At 42.9% G+C, this 18262-nt stretch overlaps 1 protein-coding gene across 2 annotated transcripts in view; it reads left to right on the top strand.

Annotated features, from left to right (window-relative positions):
• Nucleotides 1-18262, top strand: part of PDE1B (phosphodiesterase 1B) — a 1810462-nt gene that overhangs the window by 1698698 nt on the left and 93502 nt on the right. For both annotated transcript variants that reach the window (XM_069653207.1, XM_069653208.1), the window contains one exon: nt 4822-4903. In XM_069653207.1, coding sequence (XP_069509308.1) covers nt 4822-4903 — 82 coding nt within the window. The remainder of the gene's footprint in view (nt 1-4821; nt 4904-18262) is intronic.

Raw genomic sequence — 18262 nt, 5'->3', positions numbered from 1 at the left:
AGCACCCGAAACAGGAGTAATGATAGGGTCCTGCAAGAGAGAGCAGCACAATTGGGCCACATGTTTACATTGACTCTGTAGGCGTAAGGGAAGCCATTGTGTAGTGAAGGCATTGGGATTGCGGGAGCAATCACCAAGCAAAATAGAGAGAAAGAACAAGGTGTAACAAAGGAAGGGAAACAATGGACCTGGATTGTGAGAGCCCGAGAGTCGGGAAACCGAAGTTAGCCATTCCAGGAAGGACAAGCTACGGAAGATCAATTTGAGGTTTCTCACACAAAGCGTACCCTTCTGAAATTTGGCTCCTGGAATACAAGAGGTTTTGAACACCTATTGCGACCTTCTGACGTCCACTTGGGAGACTATGATATATTATATCTCCAAGAGACATGGCTAAGCGACCAAACGTACATGGATGGATTTGAAGCTTACGTGGCAACTGCAACAAAGGGACTTTTTGGTCGCCCGTCTTCAGGCCTTTTGACCGTAGTAAGGTCATATAACGAACTATGCGTTGTAAAGGTGATAGAATCATCTCTATTTTTTCAGGTCCTCCAATTAAAGTGGGAAGGGAGCCATCATCATTCGGCTCGTCCCGGCTCAGAGGAGATTATAATAATCAACTCTTATTGGAACTCTACGGCCCAAAGTGACGAACAGTTTCTACACAAAGCAAACCTCATTCGTCAGAAAATCTCCTCAGAATACGACCTGGCTCATTTGATAATATGTGGTGACTTAAACTTATCATATCCAGATACTATACGAGGAATCCGAACGTGCCGTCCTAACATTTCGGCAAGCAAGCGAGGAACCAAATGGGCAAAAACAATGAAGGTATATTATATGTTTAATCTTCACTCTTTGAGAATAAGTAAGGAAGACTTCGTACCAACCGGGGAAAAAGGTGCCTCAATAGCAACATTTGATCATATTTTTGTCACCCGAGAACTCCTTTCCCATATCTCCAAATTTCGAATTGTACCCACCAAAAACAGTGATCACAACTTGTTGGAATTTACGTGGACATCTTTTCAGGAGAAAAGAAGGCGGATGCAGTCCGCTATTGAAGAATCTGGTGGAAGAATAAAACTTAAATTCAATGCAGGATATATGGGTGATTTGATCGAAAAATATGTTGAGGTTGACACAAATAAAACACAAACTGCTCTGGATTTCGCACAACACCTAAACACGTATCTGTACACGACTAAGAACTCAAAGTCAAACTCGACTGCTTTCAGCCATACATATGACAAGGTTCTGGTCGAAGAGAGGAAGAAACTGAGGAAAGCACTCCGTCTGGCAAAGAAAAGTAAGTTCATAAAGGACATACAGTCAGCAGCTTTAGCGAAGAAGGCTTATAAAAACTGGCTAAAAGCGCATAAAGCATTAATGTACCAAGCAGACGCTGAAATGTTTTTGTGGCTGTTAAATGGGCGTCATTTGAGGGGTTTCTGGCAAATAATAAAATCATCAACAAACGGCGCGGCAAATAGACTACACAATTATGTCGGTGAACAGAACTGGATGTCCCACTTCACAGAACTCTTCAAAAACCCTAATTTAGGGAACCAACATCCACAGCCTAAATCTGAAGTGGATTGGATGATACCCATTGATGTAACATCTATTGCAATGAAAATCCGAAAATTGAAAAACTCCAGAGAACCAGAGCCGGATGATTTAACAAACGCGGACTTGAAACAAGCACCAGAACAATGGGCTGTGTTTACTAGAGCTGTCTTTGACAGAATTACAAGAACAAAAACAATACCCCTATCCTGGAAAAAACAACTATAGTGCTAATCCACAAGGCCGGTCCAAGAGATAACCCTAAGAACTATAGAGCAATAGCCTTGCTTGATGTTATTGGCAAGCTCTATGGATCTACATTACTGGATCTTTTTCAATCCTGGGCCGTCGACACAAAAGACATTGACCCATTCCAGGCGGGTTTTGTTAAAAATCTTGGAACCCTGGTGAACATCTTTTTAATTAACATCTTAAAGGGGAAAACAAAAGAAGGATGGCCCCCAACCTATGTGGCCTTTGTTGACCTGGTCCAGGCTTTCGACCAGGTCAACTGGGAGCTCCTCTGGAAAAAGCTAAAAAAAAAAACGAATGTCCAGATTACATCTTGGAATAAATTCAGGCCTTCCATACAGAAACATCAATATCTGTTAGACTGGATCAACAAGGAACCATCTCCAAACCCATTCGAACATCGAGAGGTGTTAAGCAGGGTTGTCCTTTGGTGCCTACCCTGTTTAGCGCGTATCTATGGGACTTTAAAGATTCAGAGTTATAGGTTAGATCCTTCCCGCCGAAGCTGGGGGGATTAAGATTTTGTGTCTTCTATACGCAGACGATCTAATCATCTTAGATCAAACTCCAATTGGCCTCCAGAGGCCGCTCAACAACTTGAGTATGTATATAAGAAATAACAATCTGGAAATCAATATGTCTAAAACACATATAATGATATTTCAAAAAGCAGCCAAAGTAAATGTCAACTTTACTTGGCTTCTGGAGGGAGAAAAATCCAGATGGTGGAAGAATTTAAGTATCTGGGTGTCACTCTAAGCAACAACCCCACAGACAAGAACATGCAACAAAAACTGTGGGACAAGATGAAACGACTGACCGCCTAGGCAAAGAGAGTCGAAAGAAAATTCTGCAAATTTTCATTACAACCGATTATTCAGTTCTACCGAACGAAAGTTGTTCCCGCGATTCTTTATGGAGCAGAGGCTTTCTCAACCTTCCAGGCGATCTATGGCAGAAATTTGAAAGCCTCTTCTGGAGGAGTTTGCTGAATCTATCACCATCAACGCCAATGATCTTGATCAGAAGGGAATTCTGTATTTCGTCATTAAGTGCCATTCCAGACAGAAACTGTCTAATGCTCTTCAGAAAAGTGATTATCCCCAAATTCCCATATATTGTCAATATCATTCATAATGAACTGTACGATTTGAATTCAAGTCCTTTGAAACCATGGGTACAGAAAGTCAATGACACCCTTACTGATATAAGATCAACGGAACTTGATCTTATAAACAATCTAAGATAAGTGATTGCAAAATTAGAAACGTGGGATTGGATAAGAACCCAAGACTCTGCTTAAGCGTACAAATCAGTAACACACCTTCTATTATTAAGCAGAAAAGTGAACGATACAAGATCTTATCTGAGGGAATTTCCAAACCGTCAGTCCTGATAAACTTTCATGAGAGCTTGTTTGAATATCATCGCAACAAATGAAATCAGAGCTATTAGAGGGATTTCAACCTCAAAATTATGCCGGTTTTGTGAGACGACGGACCAAAAGGAAACTATCAGACATCTCCTTTTGAACTGTAAAGGTCTGGAGAAAGATCAACTCCTATGACACATCTGTTCAAAGATCTATATCTTACTATGACGAGGAGTTCTGGTGGAACCGCTTAATGGAAGGAGAGAGAATGCCAGAGACCATCGCAGTGACCCAATTCCTGCAGAACATTGATCTTATGAAACCTTAGAAATAGTTCATTTTCATTTTTCATTCTCATCTTCTTTCCTCTCTCTCCCTTCTTAGGAACTTTCAGGATCGTCTGTTTTTCTTTTAATGAAGGATGTAAGAATTTTTGTAAAAAAAAATGTGCAAACATTATAAATAAAATAAAAAAATAAATAAAAAAATTTGAAAAAATGGGATGCTTTGGGTGGCTTGTTTTACTCCCCAAAAATGATATGAAAATATTTCCGGGTCACTTTTTTGAGGGCTTGCACAGACTTATTTTTGACATATTGCCAATTCACTTACTGTCCCTTACTAATACACACAGGGCCTCATTACGACCCAGGCGGTAAGTTACCGCCTGGGTCGTACCTTTACCACCATGGCGTAAACTACGTTTACGCCATGGTGGTTGGCGGACTTACCGCCCCATTCCGAGGTTGGCGGGGCGGTAAGTCCCCAATCCCCATTTACCCTTCCCCATTCCCATTTTTGCCCCATAGAGCATAATGGGAGTGGGGAAGGCGTTAATTATGCCACCGTAAATTACGGTGGCGTAATTAACATCAAGGTCCCTTAGCGCCATGGATTTTAACACCTGGTGTTAAAACCTCCATGGCGCTAAGGGACCTCGGAATCAGGCAGTAAGGGTCGGCGCTGTTTACGCCGCCGTAAACCCCTTACCGCCTGAGTCGTAATGAGGCCCACACACACATACATACGCCCTCCCCCCAACACACACATACATATGCCCTCCCCCCAACACACACACATTTGTCTTCCTTCGTTTCCATTATGTGTATTATGTTTACCAACATCCGCTACTGCTTCCCACATCCCATTTGCGGGGTCACTTCCCTTCCCTTCCAATCGCCCGCTGTTATAAAGTGGTATTGCATCGTTTTCGGTCATTTCAACTTTTTATTCACAGCTTTCCTGCTTTTTCTTGGCATTTGACTTATGTTTTTGGAATGTGCATATGTTTATTCAAAGGTTTAACTATTATGTCAGGTGCATCAGCTAAATACAATAAACACAATAACAGTTTCTGCCAGGGCGTTGCTAGGGGGGCTAAGAGGGCTATATCCCCTGATCTTTTGGTTGTAGCCCCGGATAGAATCTCAGGAGCTACAGCCAAAAGGCTAGCTAGCCCCCAGTCCCGACAGTTCCGACATCAGTTTAGCCCCGGGTCTTTTCCAGACCTAGCAACTCCCCTGGTTTCTGCTATTTCTTCACATAAAAAATATGCTCATAATTCTCTGCTCTGGGAAGTTGCAATCTTGTTTTCAAGTCTTTCTTTTATTTATTTCTCCTAGGGTGACAAAGAGGCCGATCTGGGACTCCCTTTCTCTCCACTGTGTGACCGTAAAGCAACATTAGTGGCTCAATCCCAAATAGGTAAGAATGGTGTCCTTCATGAGAGATGCTAAGCGGCCCACATGCTCTCTAGAGGTTGGCACCTAGAAACGTGTCATTAGGCCTCAGAAAAAGTGTGATTTCTTGTCGACAAATAGAGAATAGGTTGGACATTTGAAAATGCTTTACTTTTACACGACAGAATTGGTGAGAATGTTTGTGGCTTTAAATTAGCAAATAGTGTTTTGCTTTTGTAATCTTAAGGAGGGAATTTGATTTTCTAAAAATGTCCCACTTTTTATTTAATAACTATTGTTTGTTGTAAAAAAAAAAAATTAAAACTCTTCACAAATATGTAATTTTAGGAAGTAATCCACTTAAAAATGAAAAGAAAGAATAGAAAAGGCCAGCAAAGTGAATTCAAATCCAAAAACCTCTAAATGTGCCTAGTTATTTGGACCTGTATCATTGATTGAAACACGCATGCATATGAGCACCGGGACTAGCACAGAGGAATGAGGATAAGCTATATCCAGACGGTACAGCCTGAAGAAGGCAATGATGCTTGGATGCTATGAGCAGACATCCTGCACTTCTAACTACCTCATATGAATCTATGGGCCTCATTCCGAGGTTGGAGGTAGTCATGGCGCTATTAGCGCCATGACTACCTCCAATACCGGTACCGAGTCCGCCCTCATTCAATGGGGACTTACCGGTGTAGTCCGACCTTTGCGGGACCGGTAAGTCCCCATTGAAAAAGCCATTTCCCATTCCCATTTCAGCCCCCATAGGGCTCAATGGGAATGGGGAAGGCGCTAATAACGGTACCGCAAATTGCGGTACCGTTATTAGCTCTGAAGTCCCTTAACGGGCCCCGTCCATAACGCCTGGTCAGACCAGGCGTTAAAGGAGGGATCGGCTAAGGGACCTCGGAATAGGGCGCAAAGAGATTACCGGCACAGTTGTCCTTCACGGTGCCCGGTATCCCTTTGCGTCCACCTCGTAATGAGGCCCCATGTGTACCAAAGCAGCCCCAAACATGACTGAAGCACCCTCACTCCATACACAACCACTCCATGCCTGCTCAGCTGGTAGTTATACTCCTCATCTCCCAAGTTAACACTGTTTGACTGTGAATCTTGGCAACCTGCTTTCTGATCTGTCGAACTGATCCGTAATTGTGTGAACATGCTGATTTTGTTTTCTTGCGATTTACAATTATATAAGTCCCAGTAGTCACTTCAACGTTTTAATTTTATTCTGTGACTTGCACCCCCCTTCCCCTCACCCCCCAAATAACTTGTTTCCCAAGAGTTGGAAAACCTCAGAAACCAATACATTTTCTATACAATATTTACTAGGTGGGTAATCATTCACCCTCTGCATAAAATTGTGTTTATAATTAGGACCTGCAGATATGTTGACATATTTTCGACAAAGAGTATTGCTTCCTCCTCTTTGAGTTCCTCATCGAACTGTACACCACGAGACCTTGTAAGTAAACCAGACATTGACTTAAGCCATGTCCCTTCTGACTCAGAAAATAAAAAGGCCTTCTTGGTTGAAATCTTCTGAAAGGAGTGTAGTTGTAGAGTATTTGGGTGGATGTGACTTCCCCCCTTGTAAGGCAGCTAAAGATGAAGCTGTGTGCCTGCTCTGCATCACCTGACTCCCCAGGGCAGGCCCCATTCATTCTGATGACGAGTTAGGAGTTAGGTTTACCTGAAGCAATGCCCAGGAATGTGTAGGGGTCAGACAGAGAAGCGTATAACTGATTTTAAATGGAACAGAGGCTGTGTTGATATGAGCAAATAGTATGTCATTTTACACATTCTAACCCTTTCTGTTACACTTGTTCTTTGGTAGTGAAATTAATTGATGGTGTTTTGCTTTTTTGTTGACAACGTTGATCTAACCAATTCTGACAATCTTTCACAAAAACGTTCAACTGACACATTGAGCCCAGAATGGTTTCAGCTTAGAATAACTTCTCTAATGTGAAGTTGTCTGATTTTTCTATTCTTCTATCATTGATTCATTTTAGACTAGAATCGAGATACTAGTCTTCTTTTTCCAGGTGAAATTCAGGAAAAAGCAGTCACTCTTCACCTTCTGGCAGTGGTATATGTACATTATTGTATTCCCTCTCTGTATGGTTTTTGTCCATGCAAAACACAGAGACAGCTGCTTTACAAGTTGTAGACAGCATTTTGAGATCTACCAATGGTGGATGTGACTTCCAGCCTTCCTGCTTTCGCTGATGGAACTTTCCACTGCACGTAATAGGGCGGGCAATGGCACACTCGTGGACATTATATCTGGTTACATGGGTTGGTGGGGCTAGCCTTTAGTTACTTTGAATTCATGTTAAAAAAAGGTCAAAGGTGATCAGATTAGTTATTGCCAACCCACCGCCACCCATCCCGTTGCACTATGGAGTGGCAGTGGTCCATCCTGTCACTCTGTCACCCATATTATTTAATCTATACCTGGAGCATTTGGTAGTTCTAGTAGTAGCAGTCATGGGGTAGGTATTAGGCATTGATTAATACGCTGATCATACACAGCTGCATCTTATAAGAGTTTATAGATGCTGGTTTTGATATCTTTTATTGAACTATCTGAAAAAACTATGCAAAGATGGAGAAAATAAAAAAATGACTTTTGTAAATCCCCAGACTTCTTTGTCAGATGTTACAGAGTGCAATGATTAGTAAAAGAAAGCCACAGTATAGCTCATTCTCAAAACACAGAAAATAAAGTAACATTTCAAACTTCATTGACGGAAGGAACAGTATGATTGGAACGTGGGTGTTGAATTGCTGTCGTATCTAAAATACCTAGAAGCTCCTGGGAGCAAGGAACACATAACAGTTTTGAAACAGTACACGTTCTGAGAGTTGCATTTAAGAAAAAGAGAAACAGTACACTATTTTCACATGTAACAGTTAAGCTAGGGCATAAGGGGGCCCCCAAAGGTTTCCTAAAAGTACTGATGTTATTTTAAAAGGTGAATTGAAGTGTGAGGTTTGAAACCACATTATTAGGAAACATGAACAGTATTGCATTGTCCTCATGTATAGTCTACAAATGTGCTTTGTAGCCTACAAGTAGTGGACATTGTAGGTTTCTGCTAAAAATGCTCTGAAATTTTAACCGGTGCAGTCTTAAATGTTACCTAATTATCCCTCAAGATTGACAATGGTTTCCTCGCTTGCACACAGTGTGGTTAACACAAAATATGCTACCCATTCTTTAACAAGGCATTGTCCACTATTACCACAGCATGTTGTATGCCCAGTAATAGGTGCCACCCATTTGAGCTTAGGCACACAATATTTCCGTTGTTGGTGCCCTGTGCCCCCTCACACCTAGGGGCTCCTGAGCAATTGTGTTTGATATCTGTTGGTGAGAAATGCTACTGGAGGGGGTCTTTTGACTTTGTTGATGTGAGTGCATTGCTATTCCTGGGCTCAACGAAATTCTACTCCTAAATTGAAGTTAAATTCTGACCAAACTGGATGCTTTCTTTGTTCTAATAGCTCCTCTAACTCCCTGATTCAGGTCTGACTGTCTACTTTTGGTGTCAATGGTATTTCTTCCTCCTTGATTTCCTCAGTCTATTCAGGGTCCATTGCTATATACGATATTTTCTCACATAGCCAAAAAACTGAGCTTGTTCAGATTCCAACTACCTTGTTAGTGTGTATTTTCTGCTCTGCTGTACACTCCCTTGTATTGACACATATCGATGGAAGTGATGACCTACTTTTTGATCTACGTCAATGTGTTCTCAGGCCTCTTAAATCTACTTTTAACACTGGTGCTCATTTAGAAGCACTACATTTTAGCATATCTATCAGATCTTAAAAACATTATTCTCGCTTCCATTTGAAGCTCCTCGGATCCAGTTTAAACATTGCTTATGTTTTGCTGTTTTGTGCTGCTTATAGATCAGCTTCTTTACATGCTCTTTTTAGACTTTTGAGGTTATCTCAGGGGCAACACTTTTACCTTGGAAGCAAAATGGCGCAAAGCAACACAGGTTTGATTCCTGGGTCCGCGCTTACAAGCCTCTATTAAGCATGTTATAAATAACCAATTACAATTACCTTGCAGATAACATTATTTCCTCCTGAGGTCTGATAAACAAAAAACATCCCTGAATACCTAAAAAACATTGAGGAAAGAGATCTCCCACCCCTAAGCGTTTCTTGTCCCAATTCCTCCTCTAAGGAATAACCTACATTTAACATTATGTTTAGCACCCATTTCAATGTTATTTCCTTAAAAAAACTATGTTTTTTCCTGCTACTTCGATAACTATATATTATTAGATTTTGAATGTTGGATTGTGTTATTGAGTGGCTGCCAGTGTACATTTTGAAATTTTATTTCATTGTGAATATTGATTGCCCTACACATTTAAAAGAATGTGTATTTTTATATGTGTGTGTGTGTTTTGTATTTTCATTGTACTGCACTCTCTATACCCTTAGGGTAGGTCTGTGCAATAACAAACACCTATAGTAAAACACATTTAAAATAAAGTAAAGAAATATACAGATGCTGCCACTTCAGTGGTCAGGGTTAGCAGTGACATTCTTTTGCAGGAGATTGACACTATTGGGAAGGCCTGTCAGAGCAGAGATGCAGAGGAGGGTTGTCCTCTAATGTAGGTTGTGCACTTTGCAGACTTTGAGAGATTCTGGTCTTAGACTGATAGGCTGTCTTCTGGTTCTGTTGGACTAAATTGTAATCTGTGTTTCATAACTTGGAGGAGGGATCCTGTTCCTTTAATTACTGTGAGCACCATTGTGATAGATGACTTAATAGATGTGAGGGGAAAGATAGATCCCAAAGGTGCGGCTCAAGACAGCCACTTGCTCCTTGAGAATACCAGTGAGCCAGACTGTGTGGGAGGAGGAAGCATATATCTGTGAGTGGGTGCAATGTTGACTTGGTTGATTATGAATTATATGTCACTCAGCACAAGGTAATAAATAGCCAGTGTCTGAAGTGAGTCAGAACTCTGATCTTGTAGAATGAGAGAGTGAATACTGTATGTGTGAGACTTGCTTTGAAAAGAAATTGGTGTTTGTGGTAGCTTTGTGGATCAACAGCTTTGTCTTTTTTATCTGAGGGAGCAGAGGGAAACCACATTCAGCTAGTGCTCTCCCGATGGACCCTAGGCTCACAGCCTTCCAGAGAGAGACTATGGGCCTCATTACGAGGCTTGCGCTCCCGTAATGAAGGGTGCCGGTACAGGAGTGGCACCGTTCATTACGGGATGCCTGATTATGAGGTCCTCTAGAGGGACCCGGAACAGACGTCTGGTAAAACCAGGCGTCCTTTCCGGGTCCTGCGAGGGGACCAAGGAGCTAATAACGGGCCAGTTATTAACAGGATCGTTATTAGCTCCATCCCCATTCCCATTGAGCCCCATAGGGGCTCAAATGGGAATGGGGATTGGCTTTGTGCATGAGGAATTACAGGGTCCTCCAAGGTTGGAATGACCCGGTAATTCCTCATTCACAGAACCCGGCACTGGAACTCGGTATGGAGGCAGCCATGCCCTTGTTAAGGGTATGGCTACCTCCATACTCGTAATGAGGCCCAATGTCTTCACAGGGTTGGATGATCGATGGCCTGAGGTTCACAAAGTCTCCTCTGATGGTTCAGACCCTGAGAATGGTGATCTGGGGGTGTGAAGGTCCAAGTTCTGCACCATACTTAGGAAAATATGTCTCTGTTTTGTCAGGAGGATAAGAAGAGTATAACAAACAGAGCACCAGATGAGGTGCAATAGTGGACTTGTTCGGTCTGCACGATGAGATTAGGTCATCCCATAGTGTCAAGGGTTTGGAGACCCATGAGTAAGCATGGATCTAGGGCTAATAAGCCAGCCTGCCCTAGATTCTCAAATTCTGATTGGGGAAGTTCCATATTTAGAGGCACCTAGTTTCCTTCACAAGGAAATATGGAGAGACATCCTGATCTACCTGGCCAAAATATAGTCTACCCAAGAAAGTATGACCTACCCAAGGCCAATTCCCAGCCCTTAGAATCAAACAAAACTGCTGATGAGAATCTGTGGTTGACGTTGTCTTAGATGCAGGGACACCAGCTTGAACATTGAGGGTTTGGGAGGTAAGAGTCCTACAGAGCACTAATATCCTGCATGTTTTGCTACATGTCAGTGGAGAGGTTGCGTGGTTCTAAGCTTAGGAATCCATTGCTATCCCTACAATGTCACCCCTATGGGTGTGTATGGGTAAGTAAGTATGATCCATTTCACCTTTGGACTGAAAGGCTTCTTTGTTACTAATTAACAGTCAGTGAAGTACCTGTTACATTTGTCTGCAGCATTATTGTTTATTATTCAAGCTGTTCACTAGAGGTCCCATACTACTCATGCTCAGAGAGGACATTCTATTTTCTACAATCCTACCCTGTGGAATCACAGATTGCTCTGAACGAGCCAGACTACTATTTCTATGGAAAAAGACAGACTAGCCCACTACAGTTCTCCCAGTAAGTCATCCATGAACATTACCATAGTGTATTTGTATTTATTGTGTTTATATAGCGCTTTAATCCAAAACGCCTTACATTTGAACAACAGAATACATATAACATTATAACTGTAGAAGCAATTTACAATTCTGAATCAAACCTACAAAACAGTAAGTAGAGCAATTAAACTGTGAGGGAAGAGTGAAGGGTGGGGAAGGGACGAAGGAGGGAAACAGAAAGGGTATAGTGCAAAGAATGGGAGAGCTCTGGGATCGAGGATATCACCTATAGTTGCCTACAAATAGTTAAAGGGAATTTAAGAAAATGACATATATTTCTAAGACTTAAATGCATCCATTATACCAATATTTTCTTTTACCATGCCGAACCTGACTGGTTGCTTCACATTTTCTTACATGATGAGTGAATCAGATTAGTTTCAATTAGCCAATGTTAAATGAGGTAAGATAATCACTTAGAGAAGAGGGTATAAAAGGTACCACAACTCAAGAAATAGTATTCACATCCTGTCACAGCAGCCGCCAAACAGGGCATTTGTGACTTATCAGCCCACTCTCTGCCACTGGAGAGCAGGAGCTGCAGATCAGGAGACTGATGCAGGAGGACACAGGTGTTATGTTATGTTATGTTATGTTATGTTAAGCCAATTTGTAAAGCGCACAGCCACCCTAGGGTATCATGGTGCTAGAGTGAGTTGTTACCGGCCAGGGAACCAAACAAAAAAAAGCCTACAATAGGAGAGTTTTAATAGCCTTTCTAAAGGCCAAGTAGTTAAAATTTGTTTTAGAAGCCACAGGTAGTTCATTCCACAGCTCTGCTGCTGCAACAAATAAGGCTCGTCCTCCGATCTGAGCGTGTTTGTAAATGGGAACAGCTAACAGGTCAGCAGAGGCACTATACCTGTACACTATACCTTTGGCATGAGGCTTATGAACAGGGAGCCTGATCAGCAGACTACCATTTTTGAGATTGAACTACCTGCATCATGATACTATTTAATAAAAATCAAACAAGATGGGGTCTCCCTACCATTGCCAGATGGAAATCATTCACAGTATCTTCAGTACTGCTTGGAAGATCTTCCATCGGAGGCACGACTAACTCGTGGGTCACCATGGCTGTACATTGTAATGGAAATGAGAAGCTATGGGATTTGATTTTCTATGGTTGAATGAGAAGAGTTATAAAGTGATGGCCTAACAGGCTGTCACATCTCGCAAACATGGAGCTAATCAATTTGAAGGCATTGATCCAACTTGCAGACAATAGTTATCCTCCCTGTATAATGTCAGTCAGAGGAATACTTGAAGCAAGTGAAGGCAAGTCACACTAAACACACACTCCAGAGTAAATACAACCCACTAGCGAAATAAGCCAAGAGATAGTTTTGCAAGGATAATAAGTTTTACTTGTACAAAATACAAATGCCAGCAAAGAACTCTGCTGCTCGAGAGCGCTCCGATCTTACATCATCCAACATGAGTTTTATAAACACAAAAATTGTCATAGCTATATACAACATTTTGGTGCTCCTGATTGGTGGCAACCTACACATGGGCCTGCTCCACAGGGGATGCCAGGTGATAATTGGCTGGTTCTTACCCATGGATCTTGGTGTAGGTGGGTCAGCTGGGCTCTTCCTTGTGGTGTAGGTTGGGCACACATAACATACAATGTATCTAATCTAAGCTAAACCACTAAAACCAGTTATTCATTCATAATGGCAGGCACCTGGCAGCAAAGGAAAGAGGCAAGATAAAATACAATCATGCTGACCCATACATTCAGGGCTTCATTAATAACACAGTTCCCACACCCAAGGTCTCCCCCCAGGGATTGATCATGTGATGTACTCTTCCCAGTACCTCATGGTATAGGAGAAGTGTGTTGCTGTTGGAGAGATATACAGTTGCGCATGCTTTAGATCTGTGGTGGGCACCTTAGGGAGGATATGACCTGGGGGTCGGGTTTGTGGAGTGTGGCCGGCTCTGGCCTGGCTGGGTGGGGGTCAGAGGCTCAATTGGAGTTTGTGGAGATGAATGGATGCAGCGCAGAGCCTGGTAATGTGTCTCGCTCGGAGCAGGGCACATTCCTGGAGGCGATGGTGGTACAAGAGTGAAATGGACTTACATGGGAGCAGGGCTTGTGCAGAGCTGGTGGGTTGTGCCAATATTGAGCTTGGCACCTTTGTGTGAACTCAGGCGTGAGCCTTACAGACCAGCAGCTTGTCTGTTCTTGGCCTAGTACAAAATGGAGTTGTGGGGCAGGGACATGGCTAATGCTATTCACCTACTTCTATGCACTACAGGGCCTATATATGAGACCTGAGGATACGGCCTGCTCCCCCTTTGTAAGTTATATGGCTTTTTGTGTGGTTTGCCTTATTTGGAAGCACCAAAAGGGGTGGGATAGGCTCATCTCCATCCAAACATTTTCCCTTTTCGTTACTTCTACAGTAACAAATTCACCCCCCCATATTTTTGTTCATGAGCACGTCGTTCTGCTTCATCCCTCACCGGGGTACCTTTTAAGGGGCATCCATGCTCTACAACACTTCTCAAACTTTCCCCATCTTGTGCATACTTTTCAGGCGTACAGGTCATGTATATGCATCCCCCATCCGCTGCTAAATCTACCCACACTTCCTTATAATTTTTGGGGTCTGGTGGGGGTGCAATGGTTGTGTGGTTTAGCATGTCTACCTCATTGCCATGTCCAGGATACAATGCTACCATATGGTACTTAGGGTCCTCATCTTTCTCTGTCTGGATTTCTACTTCCAGTGTGTCACAAGGTCCCTTATTATCATCAGTTCTCCGAATCACCATCATCATTGCACTATTAGGTACTGCTTTGGCACAACAAAGGAGACTCAATTGGCACGTGCAAAAAATTGAACATGATGATAGGGACTAGCATCATGATAGTCGTTCCCAGCCATGATGGTATCCAGCCGGAGGCCATATTTGCCCAATCATCTACTTGGATTCCTGCTTCCTTTTTCATTTTCACTCCAGGTTCATGTATTGCTGCTGTTACATGTGATAGTATTCAATTTTCAGCATCTGTAGAAGGTACGAATGTCCAACATGAACTCCCGATATTTTTGCAGACCCTGCTCTCCATGGCTTTGAGGAGATCGAGGATGTACCTGTTTTGCATTGTCATTAACCTAAGTGCTCTAATTTCCACTTTGATGACGTTGAACACTTCTTCAGTGTCATTTGCCAACAGGATCAGTTCCCATCTAACGATTTGGAGCTACTTAGAATTTGCTCTTGTTTGGATGATGGGCTGGAGGGATGGGAGAAATGTCTCTACTGAGCTGTAAAGTTTGTATTCATTGGGTATTTGTGCATGCAGGTCAGAAGAATCCTGAGACAGGTAGTTGGAAGATCGTTTCTTTCTGCTCAGTCGATCTGGACACTGTTGTTTTATTTTTTTAAAGATTTTTCTGGAAGGACACGGAAGCCTGGAGGTGAAGCAATGGGTATTATTTGTGTTGTCTTGGGTGTCACTTGTTCTTCGTCACGCAAGGTTCCCCCCTTTAGTTGTTCTTCTGGCAATACCAGCAGGGCTGAATGCAGAATTGCAAGCGAACAGTAGCCCCTGCATAAAGATGGGAGGTGCAAGTACGCTTTCTTGCCATAGATCCAGTAGTAGTCCATCAGCACCACAGTTTCTTTTTGGAGGTCTGGAATGAGCAAGCTTGGTAAAACCAGGCGTCAAGGAAGAGACCAGCTAAGGGAACTCGTATTAGGGCACAAAGGGATTACCGGCAATGATGTCCTTAACGGTGCCCGGTATCCCTTTGCGCCCTACTTGGAATGAGGATGATTGTCTTTCTTCTAAGGGTATCTCTTGAGGCACTAGGACCTTGGGCGCCGCAGATGTGTGCAGTATTAAGGAACAAACATAGCAACTCCCATTAGTCGTTCGTCTTCCCATTGCACTTATGTCGGAGTACCAGTTCTTTGAGTGGCCGGGATGGCGAAGGTCTTCCACCGTATCTAACCCTAAACCATGATATGCATCATATTTATTTTGGTGTGTCTGCCGTTTTCTTCTGTCACTGCGCAGGGGACATTTTCTTCCCTCCAACATTGTTCTACATGATCTACTCCTGTTACATAATGACCCCTGTACACATGGTGTTAATAACTGAACCATGAAACTATTTCACAATGTGGATTGGGAGTTGCTACAGGTAGTATTTGTGGTATGTGATGTTGTGTGGTTTTTCCCCAGGAAATACTGGTCGGTGCTTGTTACTGAAACATTGCTACTTTCGATCATGGGGAAAAACCTGTAACCATGTTAGGGGCTGGAGTAGACAACATGTTAAATACTGAGGTAGACGATTGAGAATTAAATACTATAGAGGGTGTAGAAGTGGTATTTGGGTTATCTAGCGATTTTTCAGTTGCATTTTCAGAATACCTGGGACCTCGTTGAATTTTATGTACACTTGTCATCTACATACTGAATGATCATGTTGGGTACTTGAATATTACCAAGATCTTTGTGCAGTATTCTATTGAAGATGCTGGGGCTTTCACAGTACCCATGGGGTAAGCAACAGTGTTCATATCGCTTTCCTCCCAGGGTGAATGCTGTCAGGTACTATGAATCTGGCTCAAGGGCCACTGAGAAAAATTCATTTTTCAGGTCCACCACAGTGAAGTCGGTGGCCTGTTTCGGGATGCTGCACAGGATTGAGGCAGGGTTTGGAACAAGAGGAAACTCTATCTGCACAATAGGAGGTGCAAGTCCTGGATCATCCTCCTACTTCCCCCTGTTGCTTTCATGATCAGATAGATAGCCGTGTTGCATGGTGACATGAAGGGGCCAATAATTTCTTGCTGTAATAATGCCTGCAAGGTTTCCTGAATTCCTGCCTATGCTTCCTGGGACAAGGGGTATTGTTTCACTCTTGGCAAAACTGCACCTGGCGTGAGTATTATTTGGACGGGAGTCACTTCTTTTAGCATCCCTTCATCATGTGGGTTGGTTGTCCACAAATGGGGTGGGCCCTGCTGCATATCAGTTTCACAGAATGAGGGAGGTGCACCAGCAATGGCTATAAGGGGACTCTGTACGTTTTGGTACTGCACCATGATGGCACAGTGTAAACACATTTCCAGTACTATCTCCCCATCATTGTTGTCATCATTAAACAAATCTTCATCGGTCAATTCTCGTGGTGGTATATTGGGAGTGGGGTCAATGCATCACACTGTGTGCCACCGGCATCGATGTATAAACGTTCCCAGTACTACAGTTCACTTAACCGACACTTGCAATCCCTCTAAATCTAAGGACAGAATGTTACCAGCAACCACTTCTGGCACTGGTACAGGGCAAAATATAAAGTCAGCAGGTACTCTCCATTCTTTTCTAGTGAGCTGAGGTACTGCTCTAGCAAGCACTGTAAGACCGTAAATGAACATATCTGGGTTCACGGGTATTCCTCTTACCACTATCTCATTTGCCACTGCGTGTATCACTAACATAGCTCGTAGGGAGCACATGCCAGTGGTGGTGCACACATCCCCTCTGTCTGTGAAAGATATGGTCATGTTTACTTTGCTGAGTAGATCCCTTCCCAGTAAATTGACAGGGGAGCTTTCATAATAGAGGAGTGGTGCTTGCACAGCCTTCCCCCATATTTTGACATCTAAATCTTCGGTGTATGGAACTGGTACTACAGCCCCAGTGAATCCCTGCATGTTGAGAGTTTGTCCTGAAGACAGGAAGTCACCTTCACTGATACATGACTTTTCCGCTCCTGAGTCCACCATGAAGATGAATTGCTTGTTTCCTATTGCTGCTGCTTCCAGTGGTTCCCCTTCTGGATGCAAGGTCATTGATAGTCCTGGACACACAAGTGCTCTCTGAGGGCTGTCCTAGTCGGTTTATAGTGATTATAGTGGTAGTTCCCTCCTGGCCTTTTGTGACACTGCCTGGTGCAGTGCCCCCACCTCCTGCATGACCAACACTGTCCCTGCCCACCTCCTCTCGGTCCTTGCCCTCTGAATCCCCCTCCTCTTTGCCCTCATAACCCACCTCATCCTCTTGTTGGCCCTCCTTGCAATTGGGGTCCCACATACTGTTGATTTCTTCCCCACTGTCCATCTATTCTTGGGGCGGTACTGCTGACAATGCTGCTACTTTCACTAGTTTATTCTGAACTATTTTCTAACATTGAGGAACTTTTTGAGATATCATAGGCCTGTACCTTCACGACAAAATTGGGGTTACTTGGTGATTATTTTTTTAGGGTTTTTGTCTTTTGTGGTTGGTTCTTTGTCGCATGAGTGTAGGTCACTACAGAGACACTGAGTTCCTCTACTCCGTTTGTAAACTGCAGGAAAAGTTGCAACTGTGCCTGCACTTATTTGCGCCAAGATAAATTAGTGGTGTATTTCCTTTTGCTATGAATGACAAATCCAAAAGTTCTGTTGTATTTGATAAAGTTTTTTATTTTGAATTTTCAACCCCTCTTGGATAATCCAAGAGGGGCTGAAAATTCAAAATAAAAACTTGGCGCAAATAAGTGCAGGCACAGTTGCAACTTTTCCTTTATTCTGAACTAGTTTGGCTTCCTCCGCCAATCTTCTTTGGATAGTTTCCTTTTCAATCTCTTTGATGCTTCTACAATTGTGTACTATTATACTTTGAATTCTGGGCCAGCCTTTTGCTTCTAGTCCCACTATTTTATTATCTAGGGCCTTCTGTACTTCCTTTGGGAGCCCCCGCTTCACAATAAAGTAAAACTAGGACATAGATTGGTCCCACGTGCTGCTCGTTGCCGCACTCCACATTTACTAAACCTGATGAATGTACTGCGCAGCAACTTCC

This window comes from Ambystoma mexicanum, chromosome 3q, assembly GCF_040938575.1.
Source record: "Ambystoma mexicanum isolate Mex_15411 chromosome 3q, UKY_AmexF1_1, whole genome shotgun sequence".
NCBI classification, from domain to species: Eukaryota; Metazoa; Chordata; class Amphibia; order Caudata; family Ambystomatidae; genus Ambystoma; species Ambystoma mexicanum.
Note: the sequence above shows the minus strand (reverse complement) of the source record. Positions and strands in the feature narration are given on the sequence as shown.